The 17,098-nt window shown below is 36.3% G+C and overlaps 1 protein-coding gene across 1 annotated transcript in view; it reads left to right on the top strand.

Annotated features, from left to right (window-relative positions):
* The window catches only part of LOC108047606 (eukaryotic translation initiation factor 5B), a 44,650-nt gene that overhangs the window by 6,416 nt on the left and 21,136 nt on the right, over nucleotides 1-17,098 (top strand). The window contains exons 6-7 of the mRNA XM_044457823.1: nucleotides 11,855-11,931; nucleotides 14,841-15,036. Coding sequence (XP_044313758.1) covers nucleotides 11,855-11,931; nucleotides 14,841-15,036 — 273 coding nt within the window. The remainder of the gene's footprint in view (nucleotides 1-11,854; nucleotides 11,932-14,840; nucleotides 15,037-17,098) is intronic.

Below are 17,098 nucleotides of genomic sequence, written 5' to 3'. Positions count from 1 at the left end.
CGTTCTAGCCACCAGATGATGATGATGATGATGATGATGATGATGGTGATGGTGATGATGATGGTGATCGTGGGGATGATTCATGCCAAAAGAAGCCGAATGGCGGGCGCCCAGCCAACTGAACACGCACTGTAACCATTTCATTTCGCTGTCTGCCCCCCAGTCTCAAAGTCTCGAGAAGATTGAACACCCAACTAAAAATACTGGCCGCTCTATATACACCATATAGATACGCAAAGGCAAACGCATTCGCATTCGCATTCGCTGATATATATATTTATAGTCCGGCGGTGTATATATGGCCGCAGCGGATATGACAACTCAAATTCCAATTTAGCAAATATTTATTTTCTAGCAACGATTGCGCCTAATCAATTTCACACGCCGTAAATGAATGAATTAATCGAGTTTGCTTGGCTTTTTAATGGGAATTAGATAATCAGAATTATTCGCTTTATTTAATTTAATTTCAATTTTTCGCTTGCCTCAGCTGCGGAAATGTTGCAACGGAAGCGCGGATAAAGTGAACAAAACAATAAACAGACGAACACATATGGGCCATTTGATCCAAGACCGCGATATTTGAGCGTTTTGTTGTTTCAGCAATTTTCTATTCCCGAGCAAAGTCTTTTTTTCTGCCCCACACACACAATTAGGGTTAAGCCAAATAAAAGATTTCCTTTCTTTTCATTGAAAAAATTAATATTAAATTTAAATGCATACAAAGTGAGTGTAATAAATTAAAATAAAATACATTAATTTTCTATCAATTAGTTACAAAATTTTTGAGTATCAAAGTAATAAACAAAAGATTAATCCCAGCATCTATATATTTATTTCTTTATTTTTTGGTATTAACTAAACACCCTAAAAATTAATATTAAATTTAAATGCATACAAAGTGAGTGTAATAAATTAAAATAAAATACATTAATTTTCAATTATCAATTAGTTACAAACTTTTTGAGTATCAGAGTAATAAACAAAAGATTAATCCTAGCATCTATATATTTATTTCTGTTTTTTTTTGGTATTGACTAAATACTCTACCTACATTTGTTTTCTGTTTCTGCTGACACTACAAGCTCATTAGTGACAGCAGCCCACATTTGCTAAGGTTTCCCACAGTGTCATCATCATCTCCATGTAGCATCATTATCGCCGGCAGGCCGCAACACTTTCCCAGGCCTTAAGGTTCCTATACGAATCCAATACGATCCGGGCCGAAACGCCAACGCAATATAAAGCACACCGAGCAGAAAAACTATGCAAATTAGCCACCAAATGCAGCCACAGGGCGCGTGGTTGTGGACTGAATGAATGAGCGACTGACTGAATGATGAGACGAGGCCAGGGACGTTTCAGGCCGCAACGGGGCCATCTTTCAGATACATTTATATATATATATGTTCTTAATCCGCCCGTGGAAACACTAGATTTTAGGAGGTTTAAGCGGCTTAATGGATATTGGCTATTAATGCGTCCACCTTCGCAGTTTCATTTAAGTGGTCTTAAATCTTCTTATAATTGCGGGAAATATTAAGATAAGATATATAAAGTAAATCCCATAGAAAAAACATTTTCAACTGTCAATTTCAATTTTCATACTTCTTTACAAGTATAGTTTTGAAAACAACAGGATGGATATAAAATAGATCTTCTTGAAATGGTTTATAAAAATGCTATATAAAAATTTAAATTTAAATTGGACCAGTTCCTCAAAACTCATTTAGTAATATTTAAAAGTACCTAAACCAATCTCTAGCTAATTTTATACATTTTCGCCTTAAACCTTTCTAAGAAAACTCCGCTCGTATTTAAGTAAAACCATCTTGGCTTCCTTTTGTCTTTGCGGCCCACTGAAATAATTTCCAAGTCATTTTTCCGAGTCGCGCCCATTATATGTGGAATCGCTTTTTGGACGTCCACTTGAACTCTTAATGAATGAATTAACAATTTCTGCAGTCGCATGCACATGTTGTCCATATGGCCACGACTTTTTGTCGCTTTTTCGATACGTTGTCGTCGGTTTTTGCTCTTTTTTCCCTCCGATTTTGTCACATTTTAGACGAAAAATTTGTCGCCGTCATGTTTACTGCGCTCGTTTCGAAAATCAATTATGGCCAGCTCACTTGGCTTGCTGACTGACTGAGTGAATGAGTGACAAACGGACGGAGTGACAGACTTCTGCCGGGGGCTGAATTCATTCATGATTCGAGCCGAGTTAGAGATGCTGACCATGTGGGCCGACGACCACCGGCCGGCTACGTAACAAGTTTCGCCTTCATTTAAGCCAAATTTAGTAACTGGCTAACCACATTCACAGACACTCTCGACTCTTTACCTTTTTTTGGAGCGACTAATGCTATGTAAAATGTAAAATGCCATAAAACTTTATGGTTATCGCTGCCAGAGTCATTTTTCTAGGCACCCACATATGATGGCGGCCTTTTGGAATTGGAATTGGATTCGGTGCTTTTGCTTTAGCTTTTTTCTTGCGTGGCCGTTGAAATACGAGCAGGGTTGCCAATTTATTGGCACTGCCAAACTGACGGCCGGAAATTGTCATTTGAGTGGTCGCTGCTGCCGTTTGAAAAAAAGTCAAGAAAAACCGCGCTAAAGTTTTGTCTCGCTTAGCCCATTAATTTCTGACACGTCGCAGGTTGCGTTGATTGGCGATTGCCAATCAATCTTGCGCTTGCACTGTTCCATTAATTGGTATTCAACCGACCTGGACCCTTTAAGTCACCCGAGGCGCAACATAAATCCACCGACTCTGAATGCGACATGAACAAGTCAACCAGGTGGTTTCCTCTGCAAAAATTTAAATTTGTATTATACATATTTTATACCCTTGCCAAAGGGTATTATAATTTCAGTCAAAACAGTGAAATGTCTCCAATTCCGACCCTATAAAGTATATATCTTCTTGATCAGCATCACCAGGACAGTCGATCTAGCCATGTACGTCTGTCCGTCCGTCTGTCCGTTTGTCCGTCCGTCCGTTTCTATGCAAACTAGTCCCTCAGTTTTAAAGCTATCTGCTTGAAACTTTCCCAAAAGTTGTGTTTCTATTGCAGGTAGTATATAAGTCGGAACAAGACGGATCGGGCGACTATATCATATAGCTCCCATATGAACAATCGGAAAAAAAATTTTTAAAAAATTATTACTTTGTTGTTTTTAATTATTTTATTTTGTTCTTTAAGATTTGGTATTATTTAAATATTGTGGAATTACGGTTTTCATTAAATTAAAATCAGACAACAATATCATATAGTTGCCATAGAAACGATGGCCAAATGCAGCGCAAAATCGACATAGCTTCATTGTTTTTAGTAATACAGGCACAGTAATCGAAATGTAGTCGATTTCCAATAACTGCAAGGCTTGCTGAAGATTAAATGGAATTTTCTTTATCAATGATTTTTTCTATACAATTTTGCTAAATAGTAATGCAAAAAGACTGTTTAAATATGAATTTAATTGCATTAATTCTATAATTTTCTTAAATTAATCCCTTCCATATACTCAGAAAAAAATCGCCTGTTATAAACTTGTTTGTTTGCTTAATTGAGTTGTACGCCTGATTAATTTGGACAGCCTCGTGCATCATTTCATTGAGTTTTTGCATTTAATTAATGGACAATACCGCGGCAAAAAAGAACAATGAGTGAGAGCAACAAGAAGCCTTAACCAGTTTCCGAAAAGAGCAAAAATGAAAACAAGCCGGACAATGGAATTGTATGGAAAACAAATCAATTACAGATGTGTTGCTCTCCCGTTTTTATTTCATTTTTGTTTTTAATTGCGTCCCACATATTGAGCCGCATTTATGGATATTGTATCTATAGTTGATATTTGTTTTTCCATTCGTTTATACAAAGATACAAAGATATAGATACACACATACACATGTGCTCGTACAATAATTCATTTCATTGATCAAATAAACATTTGCTACACATTTAGATAAATTACACACACCCTGCCCCGCCCCCTTTTTTCCCTCTGCCCAGCAGGGCGTAATTGTAGCAATAACAACAAGCACACTAAATACAACAAAAGCAACTGATCAATGCCGCGTCTTCGATTCATTCATAAAAATTGATTGCACTTGTTACCCAGCTATTCGTGGCCATGTGTTTTTTTTTGTGGAGAATGTGCGTCACAATTACGATTAACCATTACCCATCCTCCAATGGCTTCTCTTTTTTTACCTCCCTTTATTTTGGATTAAACAAATTGTCCTATATAATCGATTATACAGATAAACTCATTTGGTTTTTGGCGCCATTTTAAATTTTTTCTATTTCCTCATCTCTCTATTTTCTAATAACTCTCCAGATTTGCTTCTCAGAAAATAACTATTTATAGATTTCTATTTCTGTAAAAGAAATTCCCCTTTTTGCGGAAGGTACTATAAATTATCAGCTTTTTAAACCTTAAACTCATTGAAAAATTAACAAAAATGTGTTGGCGTTTTCTAAGAGTTGCTTTAAAAAACAATGTGCAAGAAATCTATTCTTCAGAGCAAATAGCAGAACCGATAAAAATCCATGTTAAAATGCACTTTTCCGCCTCCAGTCAACAGACATTCCTCGGTTACGTCATGGAAAATGTTTTCGCCAGATTTATGGTCCGTTGGCTGCACATTTTTATGATCGCCTGCCGGAAAAACCATGCCAAAGACAACATGAATGAGCGGCTGCTACCACTCTCCAATCGCCCTGTCTCCCTCTTTGGGCCATTGCAAACACCGTTATGCATTTGGCCTGCAATTTCTTTGGCCGTTTTCAGTGATGGGAACACCTGGGTGTGGTACAAATTCAGGCCAAAATAGTGTATATTTTACGATCAAAGGGGATATAGGTAATTAAAATCAATAAAAGGTTTAGAAACAAATGTTGGTTATTTTGTGGATTGACGAACATAACATTTTAATAGAAGGAATTATAGTTACGCGAATTCTTGAGCATTTTTAATAGGTTCATATTCAGAATTCCTGTTACCACCCATCGTTAATAATACAATTTATTATACGTATAATTGTTATAATTTCTAAAACACATTTGTATAGATGTCTAGCTTAAATTGGTGGTTTTTCAATGATAAGCTAGTTAAATATTTTAAAATCCTGCCAATTAAGTAACTATGTTTGGCATCTATATTAACACAATTTATTATAAGAATTATTGTTAATATTTTTAAAACACATTTGTATAGATTTCTAGCTTAAATTGCTGGTTTTTCCATGATAAGCTGGTTAAATATTTCAAAATCCCGCCAATTAAGTACCCATTTTTTGCATCCCGGTACATGCACCTCACATCACTGCCTGTTTGGTGTGGATGTTGCAGCGTTGGCTTCATTAACATTTGCACCTCGTAGCCATCAACGGCCAAATATAGCGGTGCTGCCGTCTGCCATTCATAAAAAGGCCGTTGTGTTGGTTAGCTTGCTATTTGGCTTATACAACGGGCCGCATTTGCTGTTCGCACACCCGCAACGTGGCCGGGTTCATGTTCATTCATTCAATTTTGCAATCCACACACTCGCTCACATTTACCTGTATTTTCTTTGCACAACAATGCTTCCCGCAACTCTTTTCTGTCTTGTTGCCTTTTCTTCATTGCATTTTTTCATGAATGAAAACATTGCGCACTCGAAAAATGGCTAGACTCTTCATTTTTTCAACTGCTACCAGTGCTGCTAAATTTAAAAGGCTAAAAGAAGATGTATTTCAATTTCAAGACTAGGTGGTCCAAAATTTATTTCATATAAAAGTCATGTAGTTCTTGAAAAACCACGAATTCTTAAGCATCAAATTTATAAAAGAAAACTTGGCCTATCGCTAATTCTTTAGCATTTTTAAAAAAATCACAAAAAAATAATTTCAATTTCAAGTCCAGTACCAAAATCCATTACATTAAACCATGTAGTTCTTGAAAAACCAAGAATTCTAAAGCATCCTAAAATATTTAAAATTTAAAATATTTAATTTCTTTAGTATTTTTTGTAAGTTAAAAAATCTTTAAAGCCTACTTATATGCTATTAACAAAATTCTAGAAAAGTTTATATCATACAAAATATGTTTAATGGATTGCTCCTTAAATTAGATAAATTCACATCACCGACTGATTCTTCAACCCATCGACCTGACCCCTTACCCTACCCTCCCTCCCCTCTATTTATATGTGGCTATATCCCCCTCATCTCCCCTCCAAAACACCACACCAGATGCTGTGTCTCTGCATTTGGGCGAAAATGTAATTATGTAGCCATCAGCTATTCCTATGCATTCATTGTGCTGCGGTTGCCTTTGCCATAATTGTGTGCCACTTGTTGTTGCTGGTTTTGGTGTGGACTCGGATTCGGATTCGGATTCAGAGTTGGAGTCGGATTCGCATTCGGATTTTGGTAGGTGGGCCAGGTGGGCAGATCTACTCGCAGTTGCAGTCGCAGTCAGCCGCAAATGTGTATGGCCGACGTAATTTGATTCCCACATGCATTTTAATTAAAAGTAAACAACAGAAAGTTTCGCAAATACAGCTCGTCATGCTCGGCGACTTGTCGTCCGTTTGGGGCCGCCATTTGGCACCGCATTTGCACGTTTGCATGCGAAATGCAAAATGCGAAATGCAAACGGAAAACTATGCGAATCCCACTGCCAACGGTTGCGGTTTTCCGCCCACTCGCTGCAGAAGCCCTGCTGCAGTAGCCGCAGTTAAGATAATTAGCCATTTTGTTGGCCAGCTCATTTGAATGGGTGGACATCAATGTTACATCGCAGCAGGTGTGGAAATAATTGGCCGTGTTGGATATTTGGTTTCCTTTACAGAAGTCGCTGGCTAAATCATTACTTTTCAATTAGAAATGCTGACAAAATTGTAGTTTGCTAGGAAGAATATCAAATTATATAACAGTTTTTTTTTGTTAATTAAATTATCCATATCAATCATTTCATTTGCTTTAATAAACTAATTGTTACCTAATTACCTCATTTTTAATAATTACCATATAAATGAGTTTTAAATTATGTTAAAATTCCAAGACATTCCTTTTAATCAAATAATAATGATAGTGTATCTACCTATTTATTTATAACTACTAATATTATTTCTAAATTATTCAGTCTAAAAATATTCTCGGAATTTGTTTTATACTAGGTAGAGTTTGTTTATTGCTGATTAAGTTACGTTTTCGTATAGCAGAAAAACTACGCAATTAATGAGCGAAAAACAAAATACCACGCAAATATCTTGGGAAACATTGAAGGCATAAAAACTGTTTAGATCGAGTGGCGTGACGTCTTCGGAGGCCCATTCATGAGTGGTTCGATGGAGGAGGGGGGCATGGGGGCAAAGGGTGACCCCGAAGAAAAGACTGGACCCTGAAAATGTCCATTGTTGGGTGCTAAACCCTCTCCTCCGCCCCTTTATGTGTTTTTTTGGACGCTCTTCGTTGAATTTCATGAATGAATTTCATTTCGCTGCGGTCGTGGCTCTTCTTTTTCTCATGCTTAGCGTGTTTCGTAGTACTAGATGGGCATTACGGCGGCAGGAAGGAAGTGAGGTAAGAAGCAGACAATGCCAATGTTTTCATTAATGCGACGCAGTTGCCAAAAACAACAAAAACAAATTGCCCCACCAAGAAAACAAAAAAAAAAAAAATAATTCGGGAAAGAAAGGAATCTGAAGTTTCAATACCCTTGCAGTTATCATAAAAACTAATTGGGCAATGTTCATAATTTGATCAAAATTAATTTTTCCTCATTAATAAATAAAGAGAAAACTAAGTTATGTTACCTTGTCCTAAATTTTTATAAATATAAGACATAGCCATCAGATTTTGATAACATTTAAAATGAATATCTAAAATCCTAAAAATAATTTCATATTTTCATCTATTAAATAACAAAATATTTATAAATGTGAAAACGATAAAAATAAGTCTTTTGGAGATACAACAATATAGATTTAAAATTGGGACAGTTGCTTGCCTATTGTATTTACCGATCAAGAATATATATGCTTTTATGGAAATTATAATACTCTCTGCAAGAGTATAAAAACAGAAGGAAGGAAGAAGTGAAAAAAACAATGAATGAATGAGTGAACCCAAGTGAATGAGTAAATGAATGAATGTATAAATGGAAAGACGAAAACAAAAACAACAACGGAAGCAATTCTTCCTGCCCCACACACACACACACGCACACTATCACTCGCACACAAATGCAGAGAGCAACTCACAGATACTTTCCAGAGCTTATTGCTTAATTTTCATTCATAAACACGTAGCGACCGCATTTTTGGAAGGAAAGGAAGTTTGAAATAATAGTTATGTGTTTGCATTTAAGAACCCCAAAAATCGAAACGGAAGTTCACAAAGAACGTGCAGCATTTTCTCGAAATCGACGCAATTTTCCAATTCCGAAAGGCAGGTTCCCCCGACATTAATCACCTGTTTAGGCTGTCTGTCAGTCAGTCGAGTCGACATGTGCCATTAATTTAGTTGTTTTTCATCAAAATTGGCATCATTAGCGTTTAAATAACTAAACAATCGATTTGTGCACCGAGAAAAACATATAGAAACGGAATGAATAGCTGAAATAAATAAGATTTGGGATGTAATATTGCTTTAGATCCTATGTATTTAAAATGGGGAGCAATATCAATAAAGTATTTATCTTAAATATTTAAAAGAAATTATAGACAGTCGGAAGATATTGTTTAACAGAGGAAGATTAAGTTTAAATTGTGCATTGTGTTAAATAAATTGTATATTATATCATTAGGTCTACTAATTAATTTGTAAGATATTATCATTAAAGAGGGAAAATAAATTGTATTCTTGTATTCCCTTACTTCACAACTTTTCGTTCAGTGTACCCACCTGCCTTGGCCTTTTGCTCGTGTCATCGATAACATTGAGTGGTGTTGCCACTTGACGTCAGCAGAAAAGGGGCGGCAGGTGGGCGGTGGGCGTGTGCTTCCCTCTTTGGCTTCCAAGCTTCCCTGCTAATTAGCTCAACGTTGGGTTGCGTTTTCATTTGCCACTTACGCATTTCCCGCCCACAAATTCCTCGCAAACGCCTTTTCTCGTCTCCGATTTCTGGCTTTTCTGGCCTTTTTGCTGATGCCAATTGTGGAATTGTGGAATTGTGAATGCTGCTGCGTCAGTCAGCCGCACGTACTGATTGTTCGTGGGAAATGATATTCAGTTGGAAATCGACGCCCGGCTGCCACGTGGAAATCCAGCCCCAATCACCACACACCCACACCTTTCTTTTGAGTCCCATAGCAACCCACTGAAAAATGGACTTAAATAAATATAAATTTACTAAATATTTATAGTTAGATTCTAAAAAATTTTATTTTTCCTTATTCTAATAAGATTAATTTACCAGACTTTTCAAGTATTTTTCAAAATAGTCTTTTTACCTTTTCCAAAAATTAAAAAGTATTTTTCATTAGTCTTTTTTTGTTTTTAATGTAAATGTTATTAATAATAAAATGGTTTTTAGACATTTACCACTTTTGAAATAATATTTTTTTGAATTATTTATTTTTCTAAAAAGAGTATAAAATATCTTATATAGAAATACAAAATATATATATTTTTATTATGTTATTAATAAAAAATAAGTTTATAAAAATATCAATTTTTTTCACTATTGAAATCATATATATTTTTTAAAATTTTTATTTATATATTTTATTTAAGTGCTAAAAAGTTTTGAGTGCAGCAATGGGGGCATTTGGCTATCACTTCCGTTGCAGCCGTTTTACATGCAATCGAGGACTGCTCTCTTCTCGCCTCCTCAATTACTATGAGTTTTCTTGCTCGCTTTTGTTGCCACTGTGCCACAATTGCATACAACAATAAACTTCCGATTTCATTCATTGTTTTGCTGATTGCAAAACTCTTTTTCTCCCGCTTTTCTCGCATTTTCCTATTTTTTTCCTATTTGCTTTCCGTTAGTTACACACAATTTCTTTTATAACAGCGTCAGCAGCTGAGGCGTTTCGCAGTAATGAATGAAATGCTCATGAATGGGTTAAGCTGTAATTGAATTCCATTTACAATCGAAACACTTGAGCAGAAAGTCAGCAATTTAATATGACGTCAGCGGAGATTCAATGGACTCTCTAAAAATGTTTTCTTAAAATTTAGCAGGGTTTTGGTAAAAATTTATTACAAAGAAGGCAAAGAAAATTGTGAGTTTTATTTATTTTATGGTATTCACATATAGCAGACCATAGGTCTATAAAAAAGCTACGATTACAATTCATAATGATTACTAATAAATAATTTGTATACTCTTGCATTTTCATGTTAGTTATTTTGAAGTTTTCTATGACTTGTAAAAAGGTGACCCCAATTTTATAGAATATTTGATTTCTGTAAAAGCTGCAGTAGTTTAATACATAAAAACCCATTTTAGACCATAACGTTTTAAGCCCCTACAATAGTGTTTAATTTATGCCTGCGATAAACTGTCATTTAAATTAATATATAATTAAATTATATTTATATTATATATTTATATATATTAAATTTTATATTTATATATATTATATTTAATATATAATTTTTATTATCTTGCATTTTTATGTTAGTTATTTTCAAGTTTTCTATGACATATAAAAAGGTGACCCAAATTGAATAGAATATTTGATTTCTGTAAGACCTGAAGGGGAATATAAACTTCGGCATACCAGTATGGTACTATATACAAAACCATTTTAGACCATTCCGTTTTAAGCCCCTACAATAATGCTTAATTTATGCCTGCGATAAACTGACATTTAAATTAATCCGATTAATCTGGCCGATAAGCCGACATTTCAATTTATCAGGCAGCTGTAAAAGAGAGAGTGAAACGAGTTGCACTGTGCCAGTTGGCTAATGGGTTCAATCGGGAGCCTCTCATTATTTCGGTCTTATCAACGGCGCGTGCATATCCGGTGGCGCAATTAAGTCGCTATCGACAGCAAATTCCATTTGCCCCACTCATTGGAGTCCGCAGCACCACATCGACCCACCCAAACCATCCAAACCATCCAAACCACCCGACCATCCATCCATTCATTCATGTCAGACTCTGGCGCTGCTGCTGTTATTTTTATCAATGATCATTTGTAATCATCTGGCGACGAAAAAAAAAGGAAAAATAAAATAAAAATTGAACATCTTCGATGTGAATGAACCCATCGTCGGCGTTTCCCGTCTCGTTCTAGTGTCTCCTGGCCATTTTAAAAATGTTTCACTTTAGTGGACTGCTTGTTTAGTTTAGATTCTGCTGCTCTCTTCGGTTTTCTATTTCGTTTATTTTTTTTATGGCCATGCGACTAAAAATAGCCAAAGTTTTCTTTGGGTCAAATGCTTTTGGGCCAACAAAAAGAGAGAAGAACACACATAAAAAAGAAAAACTTTGCAGCCACACATGGTTGACAACATAGTATCTCAAAGTACGTTTACATGTCTGCCTTCTGATGAATAAAGTTTTTTATAAATATACAATGTGCATTTGCTAAAAACAGAAAGAGCTGGTTTTATCTAAACAACAAAGAATACTAAAATAAGATACATTGGAATCTTTAGTTATAAAAACCAAAGATAAATAATGATGTTAAAACTAAATAATTAGATACATTGGAATCCTATTGAAAAGGATATTCTAATAATCTTAATAGGTAATATTATAGAAAAACATGCCTAGTAATATTTTTTGTTCGTTCTCTATTATAATAAAATGTCATATATTCATGAAATATTTCCTAAATATATAATGCTAATAATCCAAACTTATAATAACCCCAAACCCTTTTTATTTACTATTTCCAGTACTCTGCTATTCGCATTGGTCCCGTAGTAAAACGTGATGTGATGAAGGCCTCCACGATGTTGGAACATGAGGCGCAGTAAGTAAACCCAAATTAACCACTTCTATGTTCACTTTCCCCCTTTTTGATTGCGGATGTGTCATATGGAATAATACAATATCCAGAGTTCTTGGGAATTCGCTGAATGCGAAAATTTGTACAGTCGAGTCCCCCAAAACGACTTTGGAGTAGTGGCACTTCCACTATCAAATTCACTTTCGAGGGGGTTTATTGAACTCCCCCATTGAGGGATTTCGCAAGCAGAAATTGTGTCGACAACTGGGAAATTGATCCATTGGTTGTTTTCTATAATTGACAAACGGCTGGTTTGTTAGTCAAAGCAACGAAAGTGATGAGGGGGAATTCTTTCGACAATTATTCATCGGAATTATATTTCAGACACTGCGGATTAGCAGACTTCCTGGTTCAGAGAGATTACACAAAAGATTTGGAAATAACATTATGAATATTATGAATCAGCGAAATTCCACACTTTGACTTATTTAGTTTGGGTTGAGAGACGGAAATGAAAAGTCAAAGTTGTTGAACTCATTATCAGTGACTTGAATAGAAATTATTATGCATAAATTAATCTACACATGTTAGTACCCAATTACTTTTTGTATTAATTAATCAGACTTAAAAATATTAAGTACCATTTTAAAGGCTTTTGCTGAATGCACTTAAACTCTGTTTCGCTACAATGAACCCCTACTTTTTACCACCTTTCTGGTTTACAACTTTAGAACTTCCTCTCGAGAACGTGTCCAACTTACATGTAACACCTTTCCCATTCCATTTGCCATGGCACACACATTTCGACACCATAGTATCCGCACTTTTGACTACATTGTAGGCCATTGCCGCTTTATATTCGAATACTTAAGGCAGCAAGAGGTCCGCGAGACAGCGAGAATAAACGACTTTTTGATATATGACAACGAACAATGCAATTTTATTGCCGCTTAACTTCATTAACACAATCTCCCCCCTGCTTTTCCACCCGCCACTTGATAAACAACGCAATATGGTCGGATCTTTGAAGATTGTGTGTGATATTAGCCGACGAAGGAGCCGATGGTCGGGTTAAGTGATTCATTTAGCGGCAATCACAAAATGCACTTTACCGGGGGGATGGATAAAGCTAAGCGGGATGGGCTGGCCATGATTTATTGTGGAGAGCGAAACCTTTGGGCCGGCGGCTTTGTCTCATTAGCGGCATTAAGTGGTGCCAAATAGTCCAGTCCAAGTATCTATATCTTTTCTTTTCCCCAGTCCCCAGTTCCAATCCTGTCTCTTTTACTTTGCCGGTCTCCAATTGCAAAACTATTTTCGTGCTCTGCTTGGCAACAAGAAAAGCTGCACATGCAAATGCAAATGGAGATACAGATACATTTACGGCCCACTCAAATTACGCTGTCACAAGCGCGAAAACGGAAAAAACCTCGAATAGAAATGCAGTCACAAAATGTATCTGGTATCTGTGTGTCTCAAGACGGAGCATTTCCGTTTCCGGCCCTTTTTTTTTTCCTGCGCATGCGTGACTTCTGCCTGAGTTATGTCCACTTTTGGGCACATATCCGCCCATCCGAAAGATACACGCCCCACTATCTTTTACTATGTGTGGCTGCTCTTCATTTATTTATGATTTTTACGCGTGTGGAATTTTCGAACCATAAAATTTTGCATTTTACGCTGCGAGCAGCGACCATAAAAATAAAGTCTGTCCCGGGGAAAAAAAAAGTGCCTTCAATGGGTTCTATTTTATATGCGTACGTATCGCCCTCCTGTCGCATTTACGAGTCCCATAAAATGTTTAACTGTTTTTATGTGATCTTTTATGCATAAAATTGGCTCGTCCACTCGAAAGTGATCTGATGGTGGGCTATTTATTGCCCCTTGAGAGGTTCCCAATCGATCCTCGTAAAAGCTAGCCTCGAAAGTGTTTGCATTTAAAAGGGTCTTAATTTTTAGAGCTCAGATATTCATAAATTCGATGACTTTATAATGTATCCGGAATGAAAGAACTATTCTTATGGCGGATTAGGTGCATCTTAATTTAAATTAAAATGAATACATTAACAGTTATTGAAAATATTAATTTTTCTATCCAATTTTTAATAAAATCTAATAATATGTTGATAGTGATTTTTTTCTTGAAAGAGCTATAAAATTATATTTATTTCTTATTGAATTTAAGATCTTAAATTGATTTTAACAAAAAGAAAAACGATAAAAAAGATAAACCCTTGTTTTGGACAATATATTCAAATCGTTTTTTTAATTGGAAGGTGTTTAACAAGTTGAGGTGTTCTTTGGCATCCAAAACCAAAAGATATATCACAATTTAATAGTGTTCTCAGCCCTGCTTTTATTAATCTTCTCCATATTAGTTCCCCTTGCTCCACAAATTGCCCATAATTCATAGATCGATTAGTCGTGGGCTCTATCCTAAACTGTTTTCGCCTTTACCCAAACGAATTTAATCCCCAGCCCATTTCCATTTTGATGTGTGTTCGGGAGAGATCCCAAAAAGTGCCCCTCATTAGCTGACTCCACTTGGGTACCTTTTCCTGTCGACGGACAGTTTCGATTCTCGAAATGCCAACCATTTCCTGTCATTGAAAAAGCCCCACACGGCAAAAGTTAACCAAGCTAAACAAACAACATCTTGAGTTGCTTTCGTTTCGTTGGATTTCGTCCGTCGGGAGGTTGTTTGTGATTTCAATTATTAACGCTTCCTGGTGCTTTGGATCGCCATGTGGCCCGATCATTAGGCCAACTCTTCTCTAGACAGGAAGCCCATCGAGGCAGCAGCAGTGTCATTATGGTTATAGTTATTATTATTATACTTGGATGGTCGCCCGTCTCTTCAGTGCATATACTTTTAATTGTTTTCAATTACTGATCTCTATTAACTATCTTCTTTGTGTCGCTCTCCCCTTCAGGTATGCAACGATTCTGGCATTCGACGTGAAGATCGAAAGGGAAGCCCAGGAAATGGCCGATTCCCTGGGCGTGAAAATATTCCAAGCGGACATCATCTATCATCTCTTCGACAAGTTCACCGCCTTCCGCGAGGAACTCAAGCAGAAGAAGCGCGAAGAGTTCCGCTCCGTAGCTGTCTTCCCCTGCAAACTAAGGGTAAGTTTTTAAATTGTTTTTATAATTTATTTGCATTTAAAATATGTGGGGTCTTAAGGGGAAAAGTCGATCTAAATTTGTTTTACTTTAAAAAAACCGATCTCAAAGCGAAGTCATAAAATAATATAATAATAATTTAAGAACTGAGTTGTATGGGAATCAAACCAATAATTTAAAATGCCAGTTTTGAAAAGAGCCTTAACGGCAGAAAAATATTTTTTTTTTATTTATTTTTTTTTTTTATTTTGTCAAATTAAAACTAGTATACAATACTAAAATTAATGGAAAGAAAATGGCACTGGAAACTGAAGTGCTTCGACCGGAACATTTTTTTTTTTTTTTTTTCAAGAAGCGATATCTGAAATGTGTGAATAGTTTGTGTCTGTTTTAAAACTTGCAACTAGTTTGTTAACTGTACTAGGTATCAGTTGTTACGAATTAAGGACGGAAACCAAAAGGATTCGGTGTCATTATGGGCATTATTTTAATGCGGCCATGTTCGTGTTCCATTTCCCCACTTCTTCGCCCTCCGCTCAGCTGCAATTACTACCAAAAGCTACAGGTGTAAAATGCAATCTGCCCCGAACGGAAAATGAGAATCAGACTGAGACTTTGACTTTAACTTCGACTCTGACTGCGACTGCAAGAAAGACGCAGAATGGATCTCCAGCTGTGGCTTGTCTTGTCTTGACGCTGGCCTAATGATGCTGGCCAACAAGAATGGAGCTGGCCCAAACTCCGGGCTGGGGGCTACGATATAGTATACTAGCCGGGCCAAGACAACCACTCAACAAGCGATTAAAGCCTTAGATCCCAACAGACGCCTGCATCACGTCCACACTTCCTGCTCAAATAATGTTTAAACAGCGTATTTGATTTATAGGCAATCATTAGATTTTGGTCGTATGCAATGTTGGGACTCAACACGCCACACTCCACTCCACTCGACTCTGCACTCCACTCGGGGCCACTTTGGTCCACTCAGGTCCACTCGGGTCCACTCTAGGCCACTTCTAGCCACTGGGCTCCCACTGTGCTGGTAATTGGACACACAGCGCACAGCTGTTAGTAGCATTCGTTCGATCTTTACACTCAAATTATAACATATTAAATATTGAAATATTTTTGATATTTTGTTATCCTTTAATTCGATTTGTATTACTCTTGTTACTCTTATTATAACTTTAGATACATGTATGTTATGCAGTAAAAAAGAGATTTCATTTACCTATTCTATTAAGTATTGTGTTCTTAATCAGAATCAATGACCTTGATTAAGGCAATTCGATTATAATTTAATCAAATAAATATGGTAGTAATATAGTAGTAGGTTATTTTTTTTAAGTGCACTCTGCCAGTTCAAAAAACAACGATTCTCTGGAGTCCAAGTCCCAGTCGCAGGTCTTGTAATAACAATGACGTTGTTTAGTTTGAGTTATTAACTCGCCTTCTGTCTTAAGGAGTTTGCTGTGGAGCTGGGGAAATGGGCATGTGCATGTGCATGTGGACCTGGAGCTGGAGAAACGTGTTCTCTGGGCCACTTTTCGTTTTCCCCGGCAACGGACGATCCATTTTCCATGCCGGCTGATTCTGATTGTGCCGCTTCTTCAACTGTGCTGCAGGCGGCATCCCATTTGAGGCCTTCTTCAACAGTTGACGCAACGGAAATTAAGTTGTTCTTGGTGTAGTCAAAGTTGTTTTTGGTCGGAGGTTGCTTGTGCACTTCATTAATGGGCCACAACGATACGGAAATGCGCTAGAAAATAGAGTTTGAATATTATACTCATCTTAAAGATAGTGATTTTCAAAGTTTTATTCAATTTTCAGATCACTTAATATAAAAGGGAAATGAAAGGTGTGCTGTAAAAGATGTTAAAGCACAATTCTAGTACATAATGTAGTAGTCTAGACTTTAAACGTCTATTAGTTTGTGGTTTAAAGATCTAAAGACTTATTTTAAATATATAAATATTATTAAGGTAGTAGTTTATAAAACAATTTTTTCCATTTTCCATTCAAATTTTTAAGATTAAACCCATAAAACAAAATACCCCTTTTATAG

This window comes from Drosophila rhopaloa, unplaced genomic scaffold, assembly GCF_018152115.1.
Source record: "Drosophila rhopaloa isolate 14029-0021.01 unplaced genomic scaffold, ASM1815211v1 contig_163, whole genome shotgun sequence".
Classification (NCBI taxonomy): Eukaryota; Metazoa; Arthropoda; class Insecta; order Diptera; family Drosophilidae; genus Drosophila; species Drosophila rhopaloa.
The sequence above is the reverse complement of the archived record's forward strand: the minus strand, read 5'-3'. Positions and strand labels throughout refer to the sequence as shown.